The sequence below is a fragment of the Trifolium pratense genome, linkage group LG3 (assembly GCF_020283565.1).
Source record: "Trifolium pratense cultivar HEN17-A07 linkage group LG3, ARS_RC_1.1, whole genome shotgun sequence".
NCBI classification, from domain to species: domain Eukaryota; kingdom Viridiplantae; phylum Streptophyta; class Magnoliopsida; order Fabales; family Fabaceae; genus Trifolium; species Trifolium pratense.
The window spans coordinates 17,047,906-17,072,692 of record NC_060061.1 but is presented as its reverse complement, the minus strand read 5'-3'; the positions used below and the strand labels follow the sequence as shown (position 1 = coordinate 17,072,692).

General features: G+C 34.4%; 4 protein-coding genes, 1 long non-coding RNA gene and 1 pseudogene across 5 annotated transcripts; all 6 read left to right on the top strand.

Annotated features, from left to right (window-relative positions):
* Window positions 1-882: 882 nt before the first annotated feature.
* LOC123915714 (wings apart-like protein 2) lies at window positions 883-10,784 on the top strand. The gene is made up of 13 exons (XM_045966924.1): window positions 883-1,691; window positions 2,742-2,841; window positions 3,871-4,210; window positions 4,824-4,936; window positions 5,160-5,288; window positions 5,475-5,568; window positions 5,729-5,836; window positions 6,825-7,669; window positions 8,458-8,720; window positions 9,212-9,365; window positions 9,818-9,915; window positions 10,005-10,086; window positions 10,367-10,784. The coding sequence occupies exons 1-13, from the start codon at window positions 1,240-1,242 to the stop codon at window positions 10,448-10,450; spliced, it is 2,862 nt and encodes a 953-aa protein (XP_045822880.1). The 5' UTR covers window positions 883-1,239; the 3' UTR covers window positions 10,451-10,784.
* A 753-nt stretch (window positions 10,785-11,537) lies between these two features.
* On the top strand, window positions 11,538-12,068 carry LOC123915720 (cytochrome P450 736A117-like). The gene has a single exon (XM_045966931.1). The coding sequence runs from the start codon at window positions 11,538-11,540 to the stop codon at window positions 12,066-12,068; it is 531 nt and encodes a 176-aa protein (XP_045822887.1).
* A 114-nt stretch (window positions 12,069-12,182) lies between these two features.
* LOC123915719 (cytochrome P450 736A117-like) lies at window positions 12,183-13,814 on the top strand. Its single transcript, XM_045966930.1, has 2 exons — window positions 12,183-12,467; window positions 13,028-13,814. Exons 1-2 carry the CDS (start codon window positions 12,183-12,185, stop codon window positions 13,640-13,642), a joined length of 900 nt encoding a protein of 299 aa, XP_045822886.1. The 3' UTR covers window positions 13,643-13,814.
* Window positions 13,815-15,856: 2,042 nt separating this feature from the next.
* LOC123914676 lies at window positions 15,857-17,853 on the top strand (annotated as a pseudogene).
* Window positions 17,854-18,683: 830 nt separating this feature from the next.
* On the top strand, window positions 18,684-20,950 carry LOC123914675 (cytochrome P450 736A117-like). The gene is made up of 3 exons (XM_045965863.1): window positions 18,684-18,856; window positions 19,377-19,881; window positions 20,133-20,950. The coding sequence occupies exons 1-3, from the start codon at window positions 18,684-18,686 to the stop codon at window positions 20,745-20,747; spliced, it is 1,293 nt and encodes a 430-aa protein (XP_045821819.1). The 3' UTR covers window positions 20,748-20,950.
* A 1,570-nt stretch (window positions 20,951-22,520) lies between these two features.
* LOC123915723 lies at window positions 22,521-24,549 on the top strand. Its single transcript, XR_006811958.1, has 2 exons — window positions 22,521-22,776; window positions 23,818-24,549. It is a non-coding gene; the product is annotated as an uncharacterized LOC123915723 (long non-coding RNA).
* The last annotated feature ends 238 nt before the right edge of the window (window positions 24,550-24,787 follow it).

Below are 24,787 nucleotides of genomic sequence, written 5' to 3'. Positions count from 1 at the left end.
ACAGGTATTGAGTGCATATGAATAATTTAAAAATGAAACTGATCAATTTAATAAAATATAAATGATTTTTAATGCATTAACTATGGAACATGCATGATGTAAATGGATGGATTTTTTTTTGCAACCAATGGAATATATGGTGAGTAAGTAGTAAAGTGTGTCTCTTTAGTATAAGTTCCTTATGTTTTAATGTGGACAATATGAAAAGTTATCTATATAAATGTAGGTATATGAAAAGTAGGTAAAGAGAAGTGATGTGATATTATAAGTGGCTGACTTGGCTAAATAGAAAAAATTCATTGCTTTAGGTAGATTATGATTTACATAGATAGTAGGAGAACTATCTAGGAATTATATATATATAGATATATTTTATTTATAATAATATAAAATAGGCCAAATACATTTAAGGGTCCTTTAAGTTTTTTAGATAATAAATAAGTTTTTTAGGTAATAAATAAGCCATTTAAGTTTCCAACTTGTTGTATCGTTATCTTTTTTTCAATTATCATTCATTCGGGTTAGACGTCAACTGTTTTGAGCCTCATGATTCACATGAGATTGAACCTGAAATTCATCATGATTAATATAAAAATTAACAGCCACATCAACGTTTTTGTAGACGTAAGATAACTGAAAGGATAACGGCGCTAAGTTAAAAACTTAAAAAACTTAAGATTTGCTACTTAAAAATTTATATGACATAACTATTACAAACACATAAAAAAAAGTTTTTCACATTTGAAAATTTAAATCTTTATTTATGTAGTGAGAAATTTTTTTATATATTGCATAAAAAAAATTATATATATAAAAAAAGATTTATACTGCCTAGTACAATTTTTATTTTTATTTTTATATAACAGAAAAAATTGTTAGTAAAAAAAAACAAAACAAAAAAGATTGTTGCAAATCTTGAAAATGACGAAACCAACCTCATCGTATGATAAAAAACACTACATTCACTGGCCCATGGATTCAAAATTGCACGCAATTTGATAACACAAAATTCAAATTTTCTCAAAGATCTTCAAATTCTTTACTCAAATTCTTCTTCCTTCACCTCAACAACCTCAATTTTCTTCTCTTTTACTTCTTTCAAATTCAAATATCTTTTTTAAATTTTCTTCAAATTCCGAATTTGCCCTCATCTTGTCGAGAAATGCCAAATCCTCATCCATCTAAATAGCCGCCACCAAACCAGCATCAACCACCGCCGCAAACTACCGATCTCAGAAAATGATTGTTCGCACATACGGTCGTCGGAATAGATCAATTTCGGGAACGTGTTCAAGTTCTTCCCTAAACGACGACGTATCAGAGCCCTTTGACTCTTCCCAAGAACAAGACCCTCTCTTCGGAAATTTCGCTTTCTCTTCCCAAGATTCATCTTCTCAGTGGTCTTTCTTCGATTCTGATCCCAATTCAATCGACGATTTGTGTGGCGCTGGTCGTCGGGAGTCAAAGAGAGTTAAAAGTGATTCCGGGAAGAACGGATTCTCTTTTCCGGCGACTTCGACGTTGATGGAGGCGCAGGAGTTTGGAGAGATGATGGAGCATGTTGATGAGGTTAATTTCGCTCTTGATGGACTCCGTAAAGGTCAACCTGTTCGGATTAGAAGGGCTAGTTTGGTTTCTCTCTTGTCAATTTGTGGTACAACGCAAAAACGAAGGCTTCTTCGTTCTCAAGGGTATGTTAATTTCTTGAGAAATCTCTTGTTTCTTTTGAATTTTGAAATTATTCTGGTGTTGCTTTTGTTGGGGTTTATTCAAAATTTTGAATTTTAATTTGGGTTGGGTTAAGCCGTAGGTTTTTTATTTGATTTTTATTTTTTAATGTTGTTAGTTTCTTGTTTGATTGGATGTATAGTATATGGGATTTGAAATTGTGGGCACTTCCAAATTTCGGTTAAATTTGGTTGTTTATTTGAACATTTATTAATGGTGTTTGATAAAAAAGAACAGATAGGGTTAGTATTTTGATCTATTTTCGATTAAGTTTAGGCCGATTCAACATGAATCGGAATAGGGGGAGCTTAGATAACCATACCCTTTTGGGATTTGAGATTAACTATTGCCCATTGTATTGAATTGAGGTTGTTCCATCACAGTTGCTTTCTGGCTGACTTGAACTTTGACACTGTGTTGCTTACCACTCGAGCCAGCCAGGCCACTGTGGGTGAATTACTACATGCCTATTGATGCAGTGATAATAATGTGAAACTTTTGGATTTACAATTGAAATGATTGGTACTACTGCTTTTATTATGTCCCTGAGTATTATGTAATTGTCGGGATAGTGAGGACTGATGCAAGGTAGTATTTTTCTGTATTTCTTTGTTTTGATTGGAGTTTTGAACTCACTCTCATATAGGAAATAAACCAGTGTGAACATTTAGTGTATGTTTGGTTTCAATTCTGGAGCATCCAGAATTGATTCTGGACGTGTAGAATTGATTCTGACTTGTTTGGTTTCTCAAAAGTAGAATTGATTTTGCCTCCAGAATTGATTCTACTTGAAGCTAGAAATCGTAGCTTCTGATTCTAGAATTGATTTTTACACTCAAATTTTTTGTTCAACTCACTTTTTCATGAATATATCCAAACATAAACCACTTCAGCTTAAAATCAATTTTGGCCAGAATCAATTTTACAGAATCAATTCTGCCAAAATCAATTCTCTCTGCCGCTGAACCAAACACACGCTTAGCTGATAAAATACCAACTTTTATTCTTTATAGGATGGCAAAGACAATAGTTGATGCTCTTTTGGGCCTCACTCTCGATGATTCTCCCAGTAATCTTGCAGCTGCAACCCTTTTCTACATTTTGACTAGTGAGGTAAGTTGTTTTTTGTTTGTGAATTTGTAGTTGTATTGAATTATAAATAAGCTATGGGGTAATATGGGAATGGATTTAACAAAGCCATGGAAATTGTATTCCATTAGTGAAGCTTTTTGCGTTCCGCTAGAAGTAGAAAGTCTTCATTTTTTTTTTTGAGTATGAAAGTTATGCTGTACTTTTAATTAATGATAAGCTTTTTAGAATTCTTTTGTTATTTCTCTCTCTCTCTCTCTCTCTCTCTCTCTCTCTCTCTCTGTGTGTGTGTGTGTGTGTGTGTGTACCCCCTTGTTTGCTCCTATATTTGCAAAAAATCTCAATACATAAACATTTCAGTATTTATGGTTTGGCATGCGTAGATTTTCAATCATGATTTTGGGGCGGAAAGAACGATGAGATTGCTGTATCATTACTTTCTTAATTTGGCTTAGACTTCTCAATTCTGCTAATGCTAAACTAATTTTGTTGGGCATGCACATTCCAAAATTCCACGGTCCACAATTAATTGGAATAATCAATAGCCAATAATTAATAATTTCAAGTATGTTATGATTAAAATTGTTTCAGAATCATAAATTCCATGTTCGAGTTACTCCCTCTGATCTCAAATATAAACAAAATTTTTTATGTACTTGGTCCAATTTTGTCATGATAAATTGTTTCAGAATCATAAATTCTATGTTTGGATTACTCCCTCTAGATACATAGACTTTTTTACTTACATTTGAGACTGGAGGTAGTATCATGTAAAGATTAGGGTACCAAATTAGAAATCTAATATTCAATTCCAATTTTGTTGCTTAGTGTAAGATCTAGAATATACAAAATAAAATTAATTGCAAATCTCGTGTTGAAAATTATTTGATATATAATATAATATAATGAAATGTCTTAAATGATGATTATTTTTTATTTATTGTCCAGTGGCATACAGTTCTGTTCTGGTACTTGACTTGGAGTCTAATCTAATTTATCAATATACATATTCACTATTTTCCCTTATTTTTACTGGCTATGCTTTTGTATCAGGGTCAAGATGATCATCTCCTTGAATCACCTTGTAGTATTCAATTTCTAATCAAGTTGTTAAGACCAATTGTATCCACAGCTATTAAAGAAAAAGCACCGAGTTTTGGCTCTAAACTTCTATCATTGCGTCAGAATGATGACATGCAAAAAAAATCAACGTCGAGATTTGACTCTAGTTCTGTTGCAGTTTTTTCTAGAGTGCAAGAAGTTCTAGTTAATTGCAAAGAGCTAAAAGCTACCTGTCAGAATAACAGTGGGATTGAGAGGCCAGAGTTATGTCCAAAATGGTTAACATTGCTGACTATGGAGAAGGCTTGTTTATCTGCCATTTCTCTTGATGGTATAGTAAAGAACATTTAACTCTACTTTTTTTTTTTTTTTTTTGCATTATTGCTGAAGATGTTCTTTTCCATCTTATCCAATTCTTCTAATGCTAATGTTGTTTTTATTTTGCAAAAATAACATAAATAACCAAATCTGCTCAAGTATAACGCCGTTAACGGTTTAGAACTCATTAGTAATGAGATTTTGTAATCATTCTTATTACTTTTTTTTCTTCCCAGCTTCTGAATGAGCCATCCTGATATTGAAAATTAATAAATTTCATGTATAGTGAAGCTTAATTTGATGGAATCTGGCATGTTTATACTTAACTTCTAGAGGGTTATATTTCTTTATATGTATTTCTCCACACATAAATTAATCTAAATCCTTCATTTTTCACACGTAAATTATATTTTCTGTTGTACACTTTCTCCCCATGCAAATTATAATTCAAATTAAAAATATATGATACTTGTAGTTGATCAGAAACTAACACATATATACTTTAAGTCTTCCGTGGTCTAGCTGACTGTACATATTATTCTACGGAACTTCTGCATTGAATCTTTTATGGATTTTCTTTTATATATTTTTTGGATTTGTATTATGGGGAAACTACTCGTTTACAGAAACATCCGGTGCTGTAAGGAAGACTGGTGGGAATTTTAAGGAAAAACTAAGGGAGCATGGAGGACTTGATGCAGTCTTTGATGTCACCATGAATTGTCATTCAGATTTGAAGGTGTGCCCTTGTATGTTAGTTCAAATTCAATATAATATATATGGTTTACTATATTTGCAAATTGCAGTAGACATGAATTGGTACAGTCTATAACAGGGAGAGCATTATCTGGTGGATATTTCTTGCTCTGAGATGTGATACTGTACTTTGTCAATACACCACTTCTTTTATATTTGCATCCTTAAATAAATAATTATCTGAAATCCACGGATTTGTCTTTCAGAATTGGAAGGATTGTAGTTCTCTGTCTACCGAAGATTTGAAAAATGACAAACGTTTAAAGAGCCTAACCTTGCTTCTGAAGTGCCTGAAGATAATGGAAAATGCTACTTTCCTAAGCAAAGACAATCAGGTTGACACTTGTTCTTTACCCCTATTAAAATGATTGTTCTTTTACTGATTTAACTCTTGGTGCCTTGGATTTTGCATGTGTTACTTTCCATCAGTATTGCATAATGCATCCTGAAATTTTTTATGCATTTGTAGCTTGGTGAACTTGTTAATTTATCAATCTTATTTGTATACTTTCTCATTATAGACTCATTTGCTTGGAATGAAAGGAAAATTGAGTCCCAAGGCAACCCCATTGTCTTTTACGGAGCTTATTATAATTGTCATAAAGATGCTCTCAGGTAATTATCAGACAAAGGGGTAACCTCTCGCTGCCTGCCTTTTCCTTATTTAGTAATTTTATTTTCAGAAATCCATTATTTTATTTTACTAGTTGACATTTCTGCTGGATCATAGCTTTTGTTTCCTTTCTGATCTGTGCCAAAAACTTCTATTTCCTAGATCTATGTTTGCGTCGGAGTGCCTCTGCTGTGTCCATTGTTAACAAGCTTAATGATCCTATCTCTATGGTCAGTGATGATTCTGAATGGGATCAGCTCAGATATAAAGGTACCAGCTTTTTATAATCTGGTCGTGAATCTCTTGTTTTCTGAACATAGTTACACGTGCTGGTGTTCTATGCGGAAATGTTCCCAATCATTGCAAATCTTTACACTCTTACTTATCCTTTTCTTCTAGACATGAACGATTGCTTCAATTGTTTTCCATTTTGAGGAGGGTACACTTATTATTATTTCTGTCTTTTCACTACATGTGAAAAAATGTGCCGATTGGGTGATAGAGCTTATTACTGCAGTAAACGTACTTGGAAGAGGATGTGATGTGAAAGGATAAACACTCATGGGTGAGGAGTGTAGAGTTGTAAGTAAAAGGGATGATTCATGTTAATTTATTTTTACTCCAGGGTGAATACTGAACTGGCAAGGAATAGTGGGGGGGTGGTAATTTGGTTGGGGGAATGAGAATATAAGAGGGAAGGATAAATAGTGCGTGGTAGGGGATGAATTAAGATGTGAAAAGGGAATAGGTTTGGGCCAGAGGTTCTGTGCAGCTGCAGAACTTATCTTTTATTTTTTATTCTTGTAATGTAAGCCGCTAATCTCCATTGTTTTTATCAGCAAAACTCAGTTTAATGCAATGCAATGAGATGTATTCTTTACTTTTGATATTGAGCTTCACAAGTTATTTTGCCCGTTTATCCTGAAAGATGTCATATCTTAACCCTTGATTTGATTTCATTGTCTCTGTTGGGGATACACCGTTTTAGTCCAAAAGAAGTGAGCAATGCCATTAGGATTAGGATCACAGATTGTTTATTCAGGGTGTGGTGATTTATAGAATGACCATCACTATATGCCTTGTATTTGATTGTGTTCTATACTTATATTCTGTATTATTTCGGTTATGCTAAGCTGTTGTTTTCTAGCTTCTAAAAGTTAAATTAGTCATGGCAAATCATTTGGGTTTGGATATGCTTTCTAACGCATAAATAAGTTTGTCTTCGGATTTTTGAATGCTCTTTCATTTGAATTTGCAGAGAATAAACCTGTATCCATTAGTTCCAATGGGAATTACTATGGTGTGGAGAGGGCATCTTCTATTAAGAATTCTAATGTTTCTCATAAAACCCAACTGTTGACATGTGCTCGGTTAGAAAGATCACTCTCTGTTTCTGAAACTCCCAGCACATCAACTACTGATACATACTCACTAAAGATGAGGATCAATTCATCCACATCCGGGTCTTGCAGTGGTTTATCAAAGAGTTCAAACAGTAAAAAGTCCACGACCCAAAATAGTTCCAGGAAGAATGTCCACTTTACTGAAGGTTCCTCGGTTATAGTCTTGGATGATAGTCCAGACCCCTTTGCATTTGATGAGGATGACAGTGGTTTATCAAAGAGTTCATACTGTAAAAAATCCATGACTCAAAATAGTTCAAGGAAGAATGTTCAGTTTACGAAAGGTGCCCCGGTTGTAATCTTGGAAGATAGCCAAGATCCATTTGCATTTGATGAGGAAGACAGTGGTTTATCAAAGAGTTCGTACTGTAAAAATTCCATGACCCTAAATAGTTCCAGGAAGAATGTTCAGTTTACAGAACGTACCCCAGTTGTAATCTTGGAAGATAGCCAAGATCCCTATGCATTTGATGAGGATGACATTGCACCCTCTAAGTGGGACCTACTATCGGGGAAACAAAAAAAATCTAGTCCTAAAAAACATAAGGTTGCAAATAGAGAATTTGAAAATGAACGTCAATCGCAAACCAAAATGAGTCAAGAAGAATCAAGTGATGGGAACGTCAATTGTTCTAGTTCAGACATAACTTATGAAGAAGATTCCAGCCTTCTAACTGATTGCCTCCTTACTGCTGTTAAGGTATTTTACTGGATTTAGTGTTTGTTCTGTGTCATTTATGCATGTCAGATCATATGTAGTTATCCATGTTTCATGTCAGATCATATGTAGTTATCTGTCAGATCTATGTAGTTATCCATGTTTCATGTGTAGTTGACAACCTCGAGTTTTCTATGTCAGTGTTATGCATTATACTAAAACTTTAGAGAAATATCTGGCGCATGTAATTCTTGTTTTGGTCATGTATACTGACACACCTATCTGCAAAACTAGTGTATACAGGTCTCTTTTCGTTCCTCCTTTTTAATTATTTTTCCACAATAGCTCCTATCAGATTTTTTTCTTGTGCAAAAGTCATGATATGTTGATAGATTCGACTAGTATTTGAAGGGAATGAACAAGAAATGAATGAAATAGTTAGGTATAGGGATTAGGAACACACTAAACCGTAATTCAGTGAATCTCTGGTCAGTGTAAATCAAGGGAATACAAGTATGATCCTCAAGTGGTATTAAAAGAGAAAGAACAAGAAATTATTGTTTTTAGTGAATCTCTCATCAGTGTAACAAGAGGAATACAAGTATTCCCCCCAAGGTGAAATCAAGAGCACCTCATCCCTCTAACTGACTCTGAATGAGTAATTAACCACCTACCTAATTCCGACTCATTTATTCTCGTAGGAACTTTAGTAACATCTTCAGTTAGTTCCTTCCCTTGCCTTCTTACATCCTCTATCATATACCCTTTTTACTATTTGATGCCTATCATATATGCACTGATGTAGTCTAACTGGTGCTGTCTTATTGTAGGTGCTGATGAATTTGACTAATGACAACCCTATTGGCTGTCAACTAATTGCTGCCAATGGAGGACTGGAGGCTATGTCCATGTTAATTGCTGGTCATTTCCCTTCTTTCAGTTCATCATCATCCTTTGCTCAGATAAAAGAAAATTCTTTGAGAACTGAAAAGGACCATCTATGTGATAGGCATCTTACTGATAATGAGTTGGATTTTCTCGTTGCTATTTTGGGCTTGCTTGTGAATCTGGTTGAGAAGGATGGTCGTAACAGGTAATTTGATCAAATTCTGGACTGGAAGTTGATTATGAACTAATGATGTTATATAAACAAGATATTAATGTGTTTTTTTGTCTTGGGTATACATTAGTTTTAAATTTGAACAAATGAACAGGAAAAAATGATTTAGATACCTACATGGTTCTGTGTGTGTGTGTGTGTGTGTGTGTGTGTGTGTGTGTGTGTGTGTGTGTGTGTGTGTGTGTGTGTGTGAGTGATAGGATCTCAACCAGTAAAGAAGAACATAATTGTTGTACTGTGTTACTACGTAAATAACAGAAACAAAGGGAGAATTCCCTGTTACACTCGTGTATGGCTATAGTATGGAAACATCTATGGCTGGAGATATGTAACCTTTTTTTTAATCTGTACAGTTGACAATGTGCTCAACATCAATAATTTTGGCATTATTAAATATGTCTATCACATTATATTTATATTGTATTATTTATACACATTCAAGATTTGTCACTCCTTTTTTGCAGATCACGGCTTGCAGCAGCCAGTGTTCTACTACCTTCTTCAGAAGGCTTGGACCAGGAGGTTCGACGGGATGTTATTCAATTATTATGTTCTATTTTCTTGGCTAACAAGGGTGAAAGTGAGGTGGGAGCTGGGGAAGATAAAAAATTTGAACTGGTGGGTAGCGTGTTCCAATTTTTCCTTAGAATTCTTGTTTCACACATTGTTTGGTTATACACATTTTTTATTCCTATCTTTTGATGCGTTGGGGGAAGCTTGTGAGTAGCAAGGAGTATAGGATTACTAGTTTGATTTGAAATAATTTAAATGAACAAACAAAGGGTAAGGAGAAAAGGAAGTCCGGATCCTGATTGACTTGATTACACTCAGACACGGAGATGCAATTGGATGCTTGTGGAAAACAACTGGGAATGGGCTTCAAACTTCTAAGATATTGAATTGTTATTGTACACCTCATGTTTTGTAATCATTATACTTATTTAATTATTATCAATAGTAGAAACATTTAAAGTTGGTCTGACAACACTCAAGACTTGATGTGGGGTGAAAATATTTGAAATTAGATTGCAATTGATATGCCTTAACTAATCTCGTGTTTCATCATGCAGACTGATGAGGCAGCTGTTCTACAAGGTGAAAAGGAAGCTGAGAAAATGATTGTGGAAGCTTACTCCGCATTGCTTCTAGCATTTCTTTCCACAGAAAGGTTAACTTCTTATTGATCGTCAATTCCTTTTGTTTAAATTGGTTTTGTTGCATATATTACGGGATCTAATTTATCCTTTTGATCTACAGTAAGAGCATCCGTGCGGCAATTGCTGACAATCTTCCAGATCACAACTTAGCAAGTCTTGTACCTGTGTTGGACAGATTTGTGGTATGTAGCTCAGTTATTGTTAATAGTGATACCACACTGATGAAAATATTTGCCAACACTGAGTTGCCAGCATGCTTTTGAGTTTTGACTTGTCAAACCATCACATTTCTAGGCTTGAACTGACATAGTTTGAATCATTTGTAATGTGTCTGGAAGTCACAATTGGGGGCATAATGTGATTTAAAATCTATGCATGAGGCCCTCTTTTTACTTTTCCTTTTAATTTTTTTGTTCATTCCATCAATATCACTTTAATTCACAACTGTGTCTTTATTTGCAGGAATTTCATCTGTCTTTGGACATGATTTCACCAGAGACTCATAAAACTGTTAGCGAGGTCATCGAATCATGTAGAATTCGGTGAAAGATCAAATGGAAAAATCTGTACAGTCATATTTTGCTTTAGGATTTGTTGCTACTCCAATGGAAATGGAATTGCCGAACTTCACTTCATTAGAATTTGACCACCTTTTATACGCTGTTCTCATCGCTCATACTCTTATTTTTATATCACCATGCTGGTGATACGAAGATGCTTGTATACAAAAATCAATAGTAGGATGTGTTCCTAGCAATAGCATAGTCTGTGTAATCAATAGTTGTAATTTTTTTTTTTGGTTTATTCATTCATATTCTTGTATTAGAAGCTCACATGTTTTGTTTCAAGTTCTCACGTCCTTCATTTCTCCATTTTTTCAGCAACTTGATGCCTAATGAAGCTTAATATTTGTCTGATTTGATCAAAGTAGTAGTAGAGATTTGTGCACTAATCTTATTTAGAAAAAAAAAAACTATCACTGGAAAAATGTCTAAGCTATAAGCTATGGAAAAATGTCTATATCCATTTGAGTTCTTTAAATGGATTACACTTAATTTTTTATACTGTTATATTTCTTAATTATTTAAACAACTCAACTACAAGTTTTAAATATCCATACAATCCATTAAAAACTCTAAAAAGTCTCACTAAATCCCACAATATACTCACAACAGTTTTGTAAATATAGTTTTAAATTTATTTTTAAAGTTTATATTATTTTTTAATTCAACTATGCATGAAAGAAGTGTTGCTATGCAGAGATGTTTGATACTGTAGGAACTGTGCTGAAAAGCCAAATATATCCATTATCTTCTGACAACTGACAAGGTGTTGTTGGCTGTGTGTATGCTATTATTGTATTGTTTATGAAACTAAAATAGGCTGTTTAAAAAAAAAAAAAGAAACTAAAATAGGGAACTCAAAATTACTGGATCTCCCATCTTTATCCCTTTGCAGAGCACCTCTCTCACTGTCATCCTATTCTCTGAATAAAATTAATTTTTTCTATAATTGAAAGTATATTGAAAAGTCTAACCAAGAGGGTAGACAAAAAGTAGCCAACAAATTAAAGATCACACCCCAAAACAACAAACACACCTACTCCACCATATCAACATCCTACGCTAAGTCCATGTCAACCTTTCTGCTAAGTTATATTTCACAGAAAAACTTCTATTCATTCCCTATGCTTTTCTTCACTATCTTTCCACTATTCCTTTCACTTTTCTTCATCATCAAATGGTATTTCAACAATTCTGTCACCACAAGAAACTCCCCACCTTCACCTCCAAGATTACCTCTACTTGGTAATCTGCATCAAATTGGCTTATTCCCTCACCGATCACTCCAAACTTTAGCTCACAAATATGGCCCTTTAATGCTTCTTTATCTTGGGAAGGTACCAGTGATTATAGTTTCTTCTGCTGATGCAGCAAGTAAGGTAATGAAAACTCATGACTTGGTTTTCTCTGATAGGCCACAACGTAAAATCTTTGATATCATGTTGTATGGTTCGAAAGATGTGGCAAGTTGTGCATATGGTGAGTATTGGAGACAAGTAAGGAGTCTCAGTGTGTTACATCTTCTGAGTAACAAAAGAGTTCAATCTTATCGTCGTGTAAGAGAAGAAGAAACTGCAAAAATGATGCAAAGTATTCAATAGAAGAACTCTTCTGTGGATTTATCTGAGTTGTGTTCTACAATTACTAATGATATAACATGTAGGGTGGCTCTAGGAAAGAGATATAGTGAAGAAGGTGGAGTGTTTCCTGAGCTTATGTTGGAGTTTGGAGAGTTATTAGGTACTTTCTTTATAGGAGATTATATACCTTGGCTTAATTGGTTGGGAAAGGTTAATGGTTTTTATAGCAAGGCAGAAAAAGTGGCTAAACATTTGGATGAATTTTTTGAGGAAGTAATTGAGCAGCACATTAGTGGTAAAAGATCTGATGGACATGTTGGTGAGGAAAGCAATGATTTTGTGGATATTTTGCTTTCAGTTCAAAAGAGTAATGCTGCTGGCTTCTCAATTGATAGAACTGCAATTAAGGGTTTGTTACTGGTAAGAATATGAATTTTTTTTCATTAGTTATATTACTTGACAGATATATTTTGTTGTCTGAATCCAGAGTTCGGCCAAGTGGCAAGTAAAGCCTGATCAATGACTCGAACTTGAGTTCTTTAGATCGACGCGTCCTTAACTGAAACTCATTGTCCAATTGAGCACAATCACTTGGTTATTTACAAATATATTTTGTGTAAATAATTCTATAAAAGTGATTCTAGTTTGGTAAAATAGATATGTATGTTTAGAGTAGAATTGATCTTGCTTCTATTGTTGATTTACGTTCAATTCACTTTTAACCAAAATCAATTCATTCAATTCATCTTTTTATTACTATAGTACCAACTTTTAACCATAAGGTTTAGTGAAATTAGTAAGGTTTGGTAGCTACATGGCGTAAACTAAATTGTACTTGTCGATGTAAGCTTAACTCAATTGGTTGAAACATTAACATATGTAGGGGTCAGGGTTCGAACTTCAGACACTCTACTTATTCACCTTATAGATATAATTCTAGCCATTAGACTACTTGACATAAAAAATTACTTTCTCTGTAGGACATGTTTGCTGCTGGAACTGATACCACATACACAGTCCTAGAATGGGCAATGACAGAACTATTAAGACACCAAACTGTGATGCATAAATTGCAAGATGAGGTCAGAATTGTGGTTGGCAACAAAACTCATGTAACTGAAGAGGATTTGGTTAACATGAATTACTTGAAAGCTGTGATCAAAGAAACTCTTCGCCTACATGTCCCGATTCCGTTACTAGTCCCTCGGAAATCAATGGAAGACGTCAAACTAAATGGCTATGACATTGCAGCTGGAACACAGGTAATAGTGAATGCTTGGGCAATTGCAAGAGACCCTTCAAGTTGGGAAGAACCTCTAGAGTTTAAACCAGAAAGGTTTATGAACAGTTCAATAGATTTTAAAGGACTGGACTTTGAACTTATCCCATTTGGAGCAGGAAGGAGGGGTTGTCCTGGAGTGTTATTTGCCACTGCTGTAAATGAATTGGTGCTAGCAAACCTTGTTTACCAATTTGATTGGAAATTGCCTGATGGAGTAGCAGGGGAGAATTTGGACATGTCTGAAGTTGTTAGCTTTACTTGTCATAGAAAATACCCCCTCCTTGCAATAGCTACCAAATATGAGAAAAAATGAATAAACAAACCATAGGAAAACATAAGCCAAATAAAGATGTGTTATGTTTTGTATTAAGTGATTGTGTTCAAGTTTGCCACTTTCTGCATGCAATTTTGTACAAGACTCTGTAATTGGAAAGGTTGCCAAATTTGTAGTTTATATTAGATAGATATTAATTATAAAAAATTACCAATTAAGGTGCATTCTATTGGAGAATTTCCAAAATATACTTGAAAGGTTGTAATGGTTAGTTTGAAACAATGTGTCTGTTAGAGTGAATCATTGTATTGTTTCAAATTTACATTGTTGAAAACCTTTCTCTATAAATAGAGACACTTTATAGGCAGAAGAAAGACACCAATTTCATACTTGGATGAATCAAATTCTAAAGCTTAGTGTGATACACGCTTTGGAATTTATGTGCAACTATTATCATGTTCTTCTTCATATTTCTTCTTGTTTATGTATTTGCATCAGACTCCAACACAAGATCTAACAAATTCTTTGATACCTAAGTTAGTAAGTTACATTGTTGGATACAAATACATATACAGGCACGAACCTCATCACCTTTCGTTTTATTTATAATTTTTCTTTAATATATGTGAAATAAATAAATTTTTTGTCACTCATTATATAAGGCAGCTGTTTGGATGTTAGGAATAGGAGAGGATAGGAATAAAGGATTATAAAAGAAAAATAAGAGGAAGCAATAATAGTGACGCTACCTTGCATTACACGTATATTTATTTTTCTTTTTGGGACTAAAACTTGTGACTGATATATACAATCTTGTCTACTTCAATAACCCTCTGCCAAAAAAGTTGGAATCTTTCTCCATTTTCCTATCCTGTCATGACTTGGAAGCAAATTCTAGTGTTTAATATTTATAATGATAGGTATTAGACTTTTTCTTACCATAACTGTGTTCACAACGGTGTTGGCTTACTACAGTGGTTGGGCGGGACCATCGACGAAGGTGGTAAAAAGAACCGTCAGTGATAGTGCTTAGGAGGAGCATCAGATCTGTGGTTGGAAGCGACTGTGAGTAGCTGAACCGCTAACCGTTGATCGGAGGTTTCAGAGGTAGGCAGCCTGTTGGTTGGAGGCTCCAAAGGAGGGGGTGTACCTGCAAACACTCCGACGATAATTGGCGATAAAGTCAGTTAAGTGTCGAAAGTGAGATGTACTGGGTTAAAATAATGCATACCTTTGCTTAGACCACAAGTTAGGCTTTATAGTAAGAGAATTAGGATTTCTAGGCCCTGGAACCTTCTACTAGACAACTGGTGGGCAAGTGTAGGAAGATTGTTGAAGGCCTTTAATCATATAGAACTGACAGGTTTGCAGGCCTTGCTCTACTGTGCCTTTAGGGCATGTCTACCCTATGGTCTGCCTAACGTTAGGCGTTGGGGTGACCCGGTACATAGTACGATAATGGGCCATAGGCCCAGTCCAAAACAAGACTATTAGTCAATTATTATTATACATGTATTATTTCATTCTACTTATAGAACATTGCATCCAATTAGTTAAATGTGAAGATCACAGTTTGCCTCTCTCTGCATGTATAATGGATACAAGGCTGTGGAAATTTTTGAATGATGGGTACACTTGGTCATAAATGGAATGGAAAAAGGTTCCTAATTTCCAGTTTCTAGAACTACATAGAAATTTATGTTGAAAACAACCTATATGCACACAGAAAACTTTTCTCCTGATCTCTCCTACATAATCAACATGCAAATTGCATAAATATATGAAGAAATAACAATACATGCAACAATACATACTCTCATCCTATACTCTGATTTTCACCTTATCAAAATACAATTTATTACCATCTTATTATATATAATCATCTCTAGCACCACCAGAATATATAGAGAGGAAGATAACAGAAGAACCAATAAACATCATAATCCCAAGAGATATATCATAAGAAGAAAGTAGTTTTTAAAACTCAACAGAAACCAAAGCTTCAAGGCCATGTCCACCTTTTTACAAAGTTCTCTTTCACATGAAAACATCTATTCATTACTCCCTATGCTTTTCTTCACTATCTTTCCACTATTCCTTATTTCTCTTTTCTTTATCAAATATTGGCATTATTCCAAAAACTCTTCTGTCACCACAAAAAACTCACCACCTTCACCTCCAAGATTTCCTCTACTTGGTAATCTCCATCAACTTGGATTATTCCCTCACCAATCACTCCAAAATTTATCTCACAAATATGGCCCTTTAATGCTTCTTTATTTTGGTAAGGTTCCGGTACTTGTTGTTTCTTCTGCTGATGCAGCTAGTAAAGTATTGAAAACTCATGACTTGGTTTTCTCTGATAGGCCACAACGTAATATCTTCGATTTCCTTTTATATGGTTCGAAAGATGTGGCAAGTTGTGCATATGGTGAGTATTGGAGAAAAGTAAGGAGTCTCAGTGTGTTACACCTTCTGAGTAACAAAAGGGTTCGATCTTATCGTCGTGTAAGAGAGGAAGAAACTTTAAGAATGATGGAATATATTAAGGAGTGCTGTTCTTCTGCATTGCCGTTGAATTTAACTGAGTTGTGTTCTACAATTACTAATGATGTAGTATGTAGGGTGGCTTTAGGAAAAAGATATGGTGAAGGGAGAGGGATGAAATTTCATGAGGTGTTGTCTGAGTTTGAGGAGTTATTGGGCACTGTATGTATAGGAGACTATATACCTTGGCTTGATTTGTTGGGGAGAGTTAATGGTTTTAATAGAAGGGCAGAAAAATGTGCCAAATATTTGGATGAGTTCTTAGAACAAGTAATCGAGGAGCACATTAGTTATAGGTTAAGGAATGACACTGTTGATAATGAGGAGCATAGTGATTTTGTGGATGTTTTGCTTTCTGTTCAAAAGACTAATGCTATTGGCTTCCCAATTGATAGAACTGTGATCAAGGCTTTGATACTAGTAAGTCTTCCCTTTTATATATATATATATATATATATAGTAGGGACTATATAGAGTTACCCCACCTTTGCCAGGGGGCCAAAATCGCATGATTTAAAAACTTGGGGGTCAAAAGTGTATTTAAGATAATATTTTTGGTGTAGAAAGTCTCAAATTCAGGATCTTCCGCTGTGCGGATTTCTTGAGAAACAAAGTCATAGGCACGTAGGTTCAGGGCCAGACCAACTATTCTATAAATTTGTTTGTTTTATATAGGCTTACTTACGGTTTTTGTCCTCCCATTTTTATTCACTCACAAAATTGGTTCCTCCATCATATTTTAAATAACATGACATGTGATGTAGAATCACCCAAATGAATTAATTATTTACATTTCATTAATTAAATTGCAATAATGAATAATTTCTGAAATTGAAACCAATTTTTTTAATTAGTTTTATTGTAATATCATGACTTTTGATCATTCAATATCATTAGGTTGCATACCTTGTCATTTAAAATATGTTGAATCAGTATTTTTAAGTACAAAAATCTGGAGGGACTAATTTCGTGAGTGAATGAAAATAAATGGATCAAAACTGTAATTAAGCCTTTTATATATTTAATAAACTGTGGAATAACTGAGGTTTGGTAGTGTAAATAAAATTGAGGATTTTCCCTTCTTGTAGGACATGTTTGCTGCAGGTACAGGCACTACCTACACAGTCCTAGAATGGGCAATGATAGAATTATTAAGACACCAAATTGTGTTGCATAAATTGCAAAATGAGGTGAGAACCGTGGTTGGTAACAAAACTCATGTAACTGAAGAGGATTTGGTTAACATGACCTACTAGAAAGCAGTGATCAAAGAAACTCTTCGCCTGCACGTTCCGATTCCCTTATTAATGCTTCGTAAATGTATGGAAGATATCAAACTAGATGGTTATGACATTGCAGCTGGAACACAAGTAATTATCAATGCTTGGACTATTGCTAAAGATCCTTCAAGTTGGGAACAACCTTTAGAGTTTAAACCAGAAAGGTTTATGACCAGTTCAATAGATTTTAAAGGATTGGACTTTGAACTTATCCCATTTGGAGCAGGAAGAAGGGGTTGTCCTGGAGTGTTGTTTGCTATTTCTGTGAATGAATTGGTGTTAGCAAACCTTGTTTACCAATTTGACTGGAAATTGCCTGATGGAATAGCAATGGAGAATTTGGACATGTCCGAAACTGTTGGTCTAACCTGTCATAGAAAATATCCTCTCCTTGCAGTAGCTACCAAATATGAGAAAAAATGAATAAACAACTAAAGGGAAATAATACATGACTCAAATAATATCTTAAGTTTTGTATTAAGTGATTGTGTAGTTTTATAAGGTTATAATCTTTGTAATTCAATACAAGTTACAATAAAGTTTTATTTCTTTTTTTCCCATCTAGTTTTCCTTTGCATACTCATGCTCTCAACTCTGATGGAACTTTTTTAGGTTCCAATATGGACACCATATCATAGAAATAATATTGTGCAATACTATTGTCTATTGAAATTTCTCTTCTTTTTGTCTCTCCTTTTAGTTCTATTGTATGCCTAATCTATGTAGATATTCAACCCAAAAGCACAAACACTATCGTGTTCTAGTGACACACCCGATAATCGCCCATGATAACATCACTGTCCTCTTATTGCAATCAGACGGCGATACACTAATCACGCAACTATATAACCATCTGAGTACCACAGTCCATACAACTCACCTATATAAGACCCTTAGTCCTTGGTGAAAAGTACAATCTATATATGCTCATCAGAAAAAAAAAAGAAAGTACAATCTATATCTCTAGGAAAACCTGGTTCTCTTAAAAATGTCACTTACTTGAGTATTAAAAGCTTTACAAGTACACCTACCTAGTAGAGTAGCAGTACTGTCGTTCACTGTAACCGTTCAGCTACGATCGTCATCATCAATCCAATCCAGTTCAGTATTGATTTTGATTGAGTGCTCTTTGGGGTAGATCTAAGGTTGAAAAACACATGAGAAACACTTCGAGAGTGAGATTCATTGTTCATCTTTGTTCCTGAGTGAAGAGGGAAAAATAGAGAAAATGAGTATTGCTTTGGAGAGCAATTATGAACATTTTCTTGGTACATTTTGTTGAATCTCTTATTCAAGAAGAGATTGAGAAATTGGTAGAGATTAAGTTTGTTCATTGTGAACCTGTTGAACTAAATTTTTGTAACTCATTTGATCTTTTAAAAACAATTTGGAATAGTGAATGGGAGAGCTGCTCTCTTCACCATATGTAGGTCATTGTTGGACCGAACTAGGTAACAAATGTCTTGTGTGTTTTGTTCCTCTTTACCATTTATTGTTCTTTGCTTGATTGATTATGCTTTACACTAATTAATTAGGTTGTTAGAATTATAATTGTTGGATGGAACAAGAGGTTCAGAATTCACAATATATGCAAAATAAGTAAACCAGTTATTCATTGCAGAACGAAATTCACTGTAAAGTGTGAACAGTTAACAAAATTTGATTCTAATTTGGTGACTACGAGGCTTGCACTACTCTTTGATAATTTGAAGGTATTTGTCGAAACAACTAATGAGAATAAATCACGCAAGTAAATTTACATGTAGTACCTACGATTAACTTTTAAACAATTTTTATCACATCCACATGCATATGATTTGTTCTATTGGTTGTTATTTATAAGGATAGTGTAGAAAAAACCAAAACCAAATCATTACCCTTATTGGACAGTATTTATAATTTAAAATCTGCAATACAAACAACTAAATAGTGACTGATACATACAGTCTTGTCTCCATCGATAACAAAAGGGTTCGATCTTATCGTCATGTGAGAGAGGAAGAAACTGCAAGAATGATGGAATATATTAAGAAGAGTTGTTCTTGTGCATCGCCGTTGAATTTAACTGAGTTGTGTTCTACAGTTACTAATGATATAATATGTAGGGTGGCTTTAGGAAAAATATACCGTGAAGGAATTAGAGGGATGAAATTTCAGGAGGTGTTGTTGGAGTTTGGAGAGTTATTGGGTACTGTATGTATTGGAGACTATATACCTTGGCTTGATTGGTTGGGGAAAGTTAATGGTTTGTATAGCAGGGCAGAAAAATGCGCCAAATATTTGGATGAGTTTATAGAACAAGTAATTGAAGAGCACATTAGTCATAGGTTGAGGAATGGTAATGTTGATAATGAGGAGCAGAGTGATTTTGTGGATGTTTTGCTTTCTGTTCAAAAGACTAATGCTAGTGGCTTTCCAATTGATAGAACTGCAATCAAGGCTTTGATACTGGTAAGCATGCAACAATATCATTTTCATTTATATTTCTTCCTTTTTGTTGTTGTTGCATATTTGTAATATTGCTCTTTATGAAGCACAAACACCTCTATGATTAGGCGTGTGGTGGTGTCCGACACGCGTGTCGGCGTCCAACATCGTATGACACTAGTACGACACCTGTCAGACAACTAACGTGTACTGAGGTTTTGAAGAAGCTAATATTATGGTGTAAATTTAATTGTGGTTTTTCCCCTTGCATGTAGGACATGTTTGTTGGAGGTACTGACACTACTTACACAGTCCTAGAATGGGCGATGGCAGAACTGTTCAGACACGAAACTGTGATGCGTAAATTGCAAGATGAAGTGAGAACTGTGGTTGGCAACAGAACTCATGTAACTGAAGAGGATTTGGTTAACATGAACTACTTGAAAGCTGTGATTAAAGAAACCCTTCGCCTCCACGTACCGATAACGTTATTGGTCCCTCGGAAATCAATGGAAGATGTCAAACTAAATGGCTATGACATTGCAGCTGGAACACAAGTAATTATCAATGCATGGGCTATTGGAAGAGATCCTTCAAGTTGGGAAGAACCTTTAGAGTTTAAACCAGAAAGGTTTATGAATAGTTCAATAGATTACAAAGGATTGAATTTTGAACTTATCCCATTTGGATCAGGAAGAAGGGGTTGTCCTGGAGTGTTCTTTGCGATTGCTGTGAATGAATTGGTGCTAGCAAACCTTGTTTACCAATTTGATTGGAAATTGCCTGATGGAATAGCAGGGAAGGATTTGGATATGTCTGAGACTGTTGGACTAACCTGTCATAGAAAATACCCTCTCCTTGCTGTAGCTACCAAATATCTGAAAAATTAATAAACAGTTACAATATTCACCAGCCCAAGAATGACATTATTAAATAGTGTGAAGTTATATTTTAATTTTTATGCGTTATTGTTAATAATTATAATTGAACAATGTATATTGATGTTTGAAATTTGAGCAAATTTAGTTTGTGACCATTTTTCTTGGAGCTTAGTGCAATCTAATGGACTTGCAACTTGCAACTTGCAACCCAATGAGTGGACATAAGGTCTGTATAAACTAATGGACAGATTATAACATATCATCCCACATGTGTTAATGGTGAAGTCCACCATTACCTTATTTAATTTGTAGATTTTTAATACATGATAGGGGAAATTTGACCACAAAAAAAATAGAGGAAATTTTCTTACAATCTTCAAATACTTTGCAGGCAATTTTGCAGTAATATAATCACTATGAAATTTGTATAGAATTTACACAAGTAAATTAGCATACAATTTTGCATGGAAGGTATTCACACGTAAATTTCAAGAAAAGTTTGAATTGATTTATACACAAAGAGTAATTTAGTACTAATAATCACATGCACTTTAGACAAATTTATTATTCCAACAACTTTTCTTAATATCTGCGATTTTCGTTAATAATAAGAAACAAAGGGAGTGTGTCGTTTGTCCCCTCAAGGAACAAAATTTTCAAAAGAGTGTAACTCAACCTGAAACACAAAACTAGACATTCCTAAAAATCTATCTCCATAATCAATTAACAACAAACATGTATACAAAAAACAAGTCATCTACTAACAGCCAATCATAAATTCAATGCAATTTATCCAACACTTTCATATGCACAATTCTCTCTTCACACAACCTCTGAACCTCACTCAAATTCACTGAAATATCTACGGGGTTTAACATATCACTCAAATCCTAGAACATACATCATTCTACTATAGGTTTGAAAATATTATATAGCACAATCACAATATAATTATGCATACACTTTCATGTAACGAAACTTAAGCACAAACACTATCGTGTTCTAGTGACACGCCCGATAACCGCCCATGATCAATTCACCGTCCTTTTATTGCAATCAGACGGTGATACACTAATCACGCAACTATATAGCCATCTCAAAATACCACAAAACCTCTAGTTCTCCTTGTTAAGAAGCCCCACATCGGATGAGATGACTTGAAGATGAGTTTATAAGTAAGAGGCAATCCTTACCTTACAAACCGGTTTTGTAAGGATAGTTATGACCAACTCGCAATTTTAAGATGGTATCGAAGCCTCTCCAAGATCTGTTGGGCCACATACCATTTTTATCCATGAATCAAGCCCAATAGTATTGAGCGTGAGGGAGCGTGTTAAGAAGCCCCACATATGTAATAACTCAAAATCTTATTGTAGTTAATAATAATTATCATTGGCCTAAAGTTAAATTAAGTTACTAATTTAATTTAATTAAAACCCAGTTGTTGTAACATTCTAGCTAAATAGATATTAGTGACTAGTGCTCTTTTTACTTTTTACTACCAATTAAAAATTTTAGTTACAAATCATTTATACTATAGTAATTTTTTTTTTGAGAAAAAGATGCTTATAGCATTTCATTCATAATCAATTGACTTATACATGTCGGTATATCAGTAAAGATATTGGAGCTAGTTAGAGATGTGGTTACCCTTGCCAAAGCATGAGCTACCTCATTTGCTTGTCTCCTATTAAAGTCAAAGAGAGGTAATTGGGATGAATGAACATGTTATAATGGATAAACATAACCCAAATCAGGATATTATTTTTATTCATTCAATTTCTCTCTATTTTCTCAGGAACTCTCCCGAACCCACACTCTCTCCATATCATGATTTCAAAATCTTTCCAATTCCTCTCTAACACTAATGTAATATATTCATGGAGAAAATAAGCTTCTTCCAATGAGTTAATTAGAGAGTCCATTGAAAGGAATTAAAGGCAAAAGCTTCAACAGTTGGGTTAGTGAAAGGAAAGAGGGTTTGAAACCCACAAGATTTAAAGAGCTCCATCGCCATCTTCATCTTCAAATAACTAAGGTGAATTCTTTTATTAGGCTTTAATTTTGGTAGAAACTAGAGTTTTAAAGTAAACCTAAGTATGAGAAGTGGCATGTGTTGGAATGTTAAGAAATTCTACCCCAACTATTGATAAATTATGATTGGAGACTTCAATGTAGAAATTAGAGTATGTTAGATTCATATTCTGTTATGATTTAATTACAATCTAGCTGAGATTCTAGAATATTCAATATTGGAATGGTTTTGGGACTGTTTTGGAACTATTGGCACTTTTTAAAACTAATAGACTTTATTGTAAGAATTAAAGTATGTTAGAACCATGTTTTGTCATGATAGAATATGAACTAGTTAGAATCTCATGTTAACATTTCATTGGGGACTGTTATAAGACATTAAAGAGTAATTAGATTGTAGTAAAATAGTTTGAATGGACTGTTTAAACATTTTGGTAACTTTGCTACAAGTATAACAACTCTTTTAGACGTTACTAACAGAGGTGATCATCCATATGGTTTTGTCTCAACTTGTATTCTTATGAGCTTAGGTGATGTAGACATGAAATTATGCTAGTTTACACTCTTTTGTTTAGTATTATGCGTACTCATATTTTGAATTAATAGGAATTGCCAAGTAACTAACCATAGTTTGGTTTAGTGGTATTAATGATGCTTAGAGGCTTTATTTTAGCTGAGCATAGTTTCCTTTTAATTTATAGTTAAAGGAAAGATAAGAATGAACCGGTGTGGCTAGAAAAGAATGACATATTGTGAATATAAATACGTTGAGATCAATAATCTATTGATCTAGAAAGTATTTCAATGAAGCATATGCATGTGAAATGAAATGACTTGGAACACGGTTGAAGTGATATACTTTATGTGAAGAAGATTGCTATTGTTTGGATTTATAGGACACATTAGGAAAATGATTTCGATATGGTGCCACTTATACATTATTTACAAGTGTGTTAGGATTTTTCATGTTAAATATGATAAGTTAAATAAGAATAGATTCACATTGAGTAAAGTACCAGTAAATTATATTTTAATGTTTTATTAGAAATATAAAGGTACCGTTCGCCACCACGAAGAGATAAGGTGGTATAGCCGTTCGCCACAACGAAGAGAGAATGTGGTATAGCCGTTCGCCACCACGAAGAGATAACGTGGTATAGCCGTTCGCCACCACGAAGAGATAAGGTGGTATAGCCGTTCGCCACCACGAAGAGATAAGGTGGTATAGCTGTTCGCCACAACGAAGACATAATGTGGTATATCCGTTCGCCACCACGAAGAGATAAGGTGGTATAGCCGTTCGCCACAACGAAGAGATAATGTGGTATATCCGTTCGCCACTACGAAGAGATAAGGTGGTATCCGTTCGCCACAACGAAGAGATAATGTAGTTAGTACCGTTCACCACAATGAAGAGACAATGTGGTTTATGTCAACATAGTGGGGAAAGATAAGTGATATTAGATATGACGAACTTATTATTAGTTTTAAGTGTAGGTGTGCGTGTAGAACTTCGTATATGCTTAACAAGTGGTTCCTGTTAAAGATTTTATCAAATATTGTTTCCCTTGATGTTGTAAAATAGTATTTTTGGTATAAGTTTTCAAAGTACAATCGTTTTAGTGTGCATAATGAAATGAAATAGCTTTATATATTTTGCTGATAGTTAACCAACACTTAGAGAACTACGTGGCTCTGATTCCCTAATTGTTTAGGGATACGTAGGACCAGGGACCCTCCCTGTCGAGCTATAATTTCAGTAACTGTATATTTTAAATAAGTGTCTTTGTTATAGTGTATAGATTATAGCTAGTGTATTAGGCTTGCACGGGCTGATGATATGACGAGTTAGTGTTAGCTTGTGCGCCGGTCATGATCCGAGATTGGGTCGTGACAACATCGAATGTGAGATGATCGAACATGGGTTTATAATTAAGAGACAACCTCACCTTACAAGTCAGTTTTGCAAGGATGTGTTATTTATAGTCTTTCCTTTTATTTATATAGTCTTTAAT

Coding starts and splice junctions, on each gene's coding strand:
- LOC123915719 (XM_045966930.1), top strand. CDS start 12,183: ATGTTGGAGTTTGGAGAGTTATTAGGTACTTTCTTTATAGGAGATTAT. Junction 12,468..13,027: donor CAATTAAGGGTTTGTTACTG/GTAAGAATATGA, acceptor CTTTCTCTGTAG/GACATGTTTGCTGCTGGAAC.
- LOC123915714 (XM_045966924.1), top strand. CDS start 1,240: ATGATTGTTCGCACATACGGTCGTCGGAATAGATCAATTTCGGGAACG. Junction 4,937..5,159: donor ATTGTCATTCAGATTTGAAG/GTGTGCCCTTGT, acceptor TTTGTCTTTCAG/AATTGGAAGGATTGTAGTTC. Junction 8,721..9,211: donor GAGAAGGATGGTCGTAACAG/GTAATTTGATCA, acceptor CCTTTTTTGCAG/ATCACGGCTTGCAGCAGCCA.
- LOC123914675 (XM_045965863.1), top strand. CDS start 18,684: ATGAACATTTTCTTGGTACATTTTGTTGAATCTCTTATTCAAGAAGAG. Junction 18,857..19,376: donor AGCTGCTCTCTTCACCATAT/GTAGGTCATTGT, acceptor TGATACATACAG/TCTTGTCTCCATCGATAACA. Junction 19,882..20,132: donor CAATCAAGGCTTTGATACTG/GTAAGCATGCAA, acceptor CCTTGCATGTAG/GACATGTTTGTTGGAGGTAC.
- LOC123915720 (XM_045966931.1), top strand. CDS start 11,538: ATGTCAACCTTTCTGCTAAGTTATATTTCACAGAAAAACTTCTATTCA.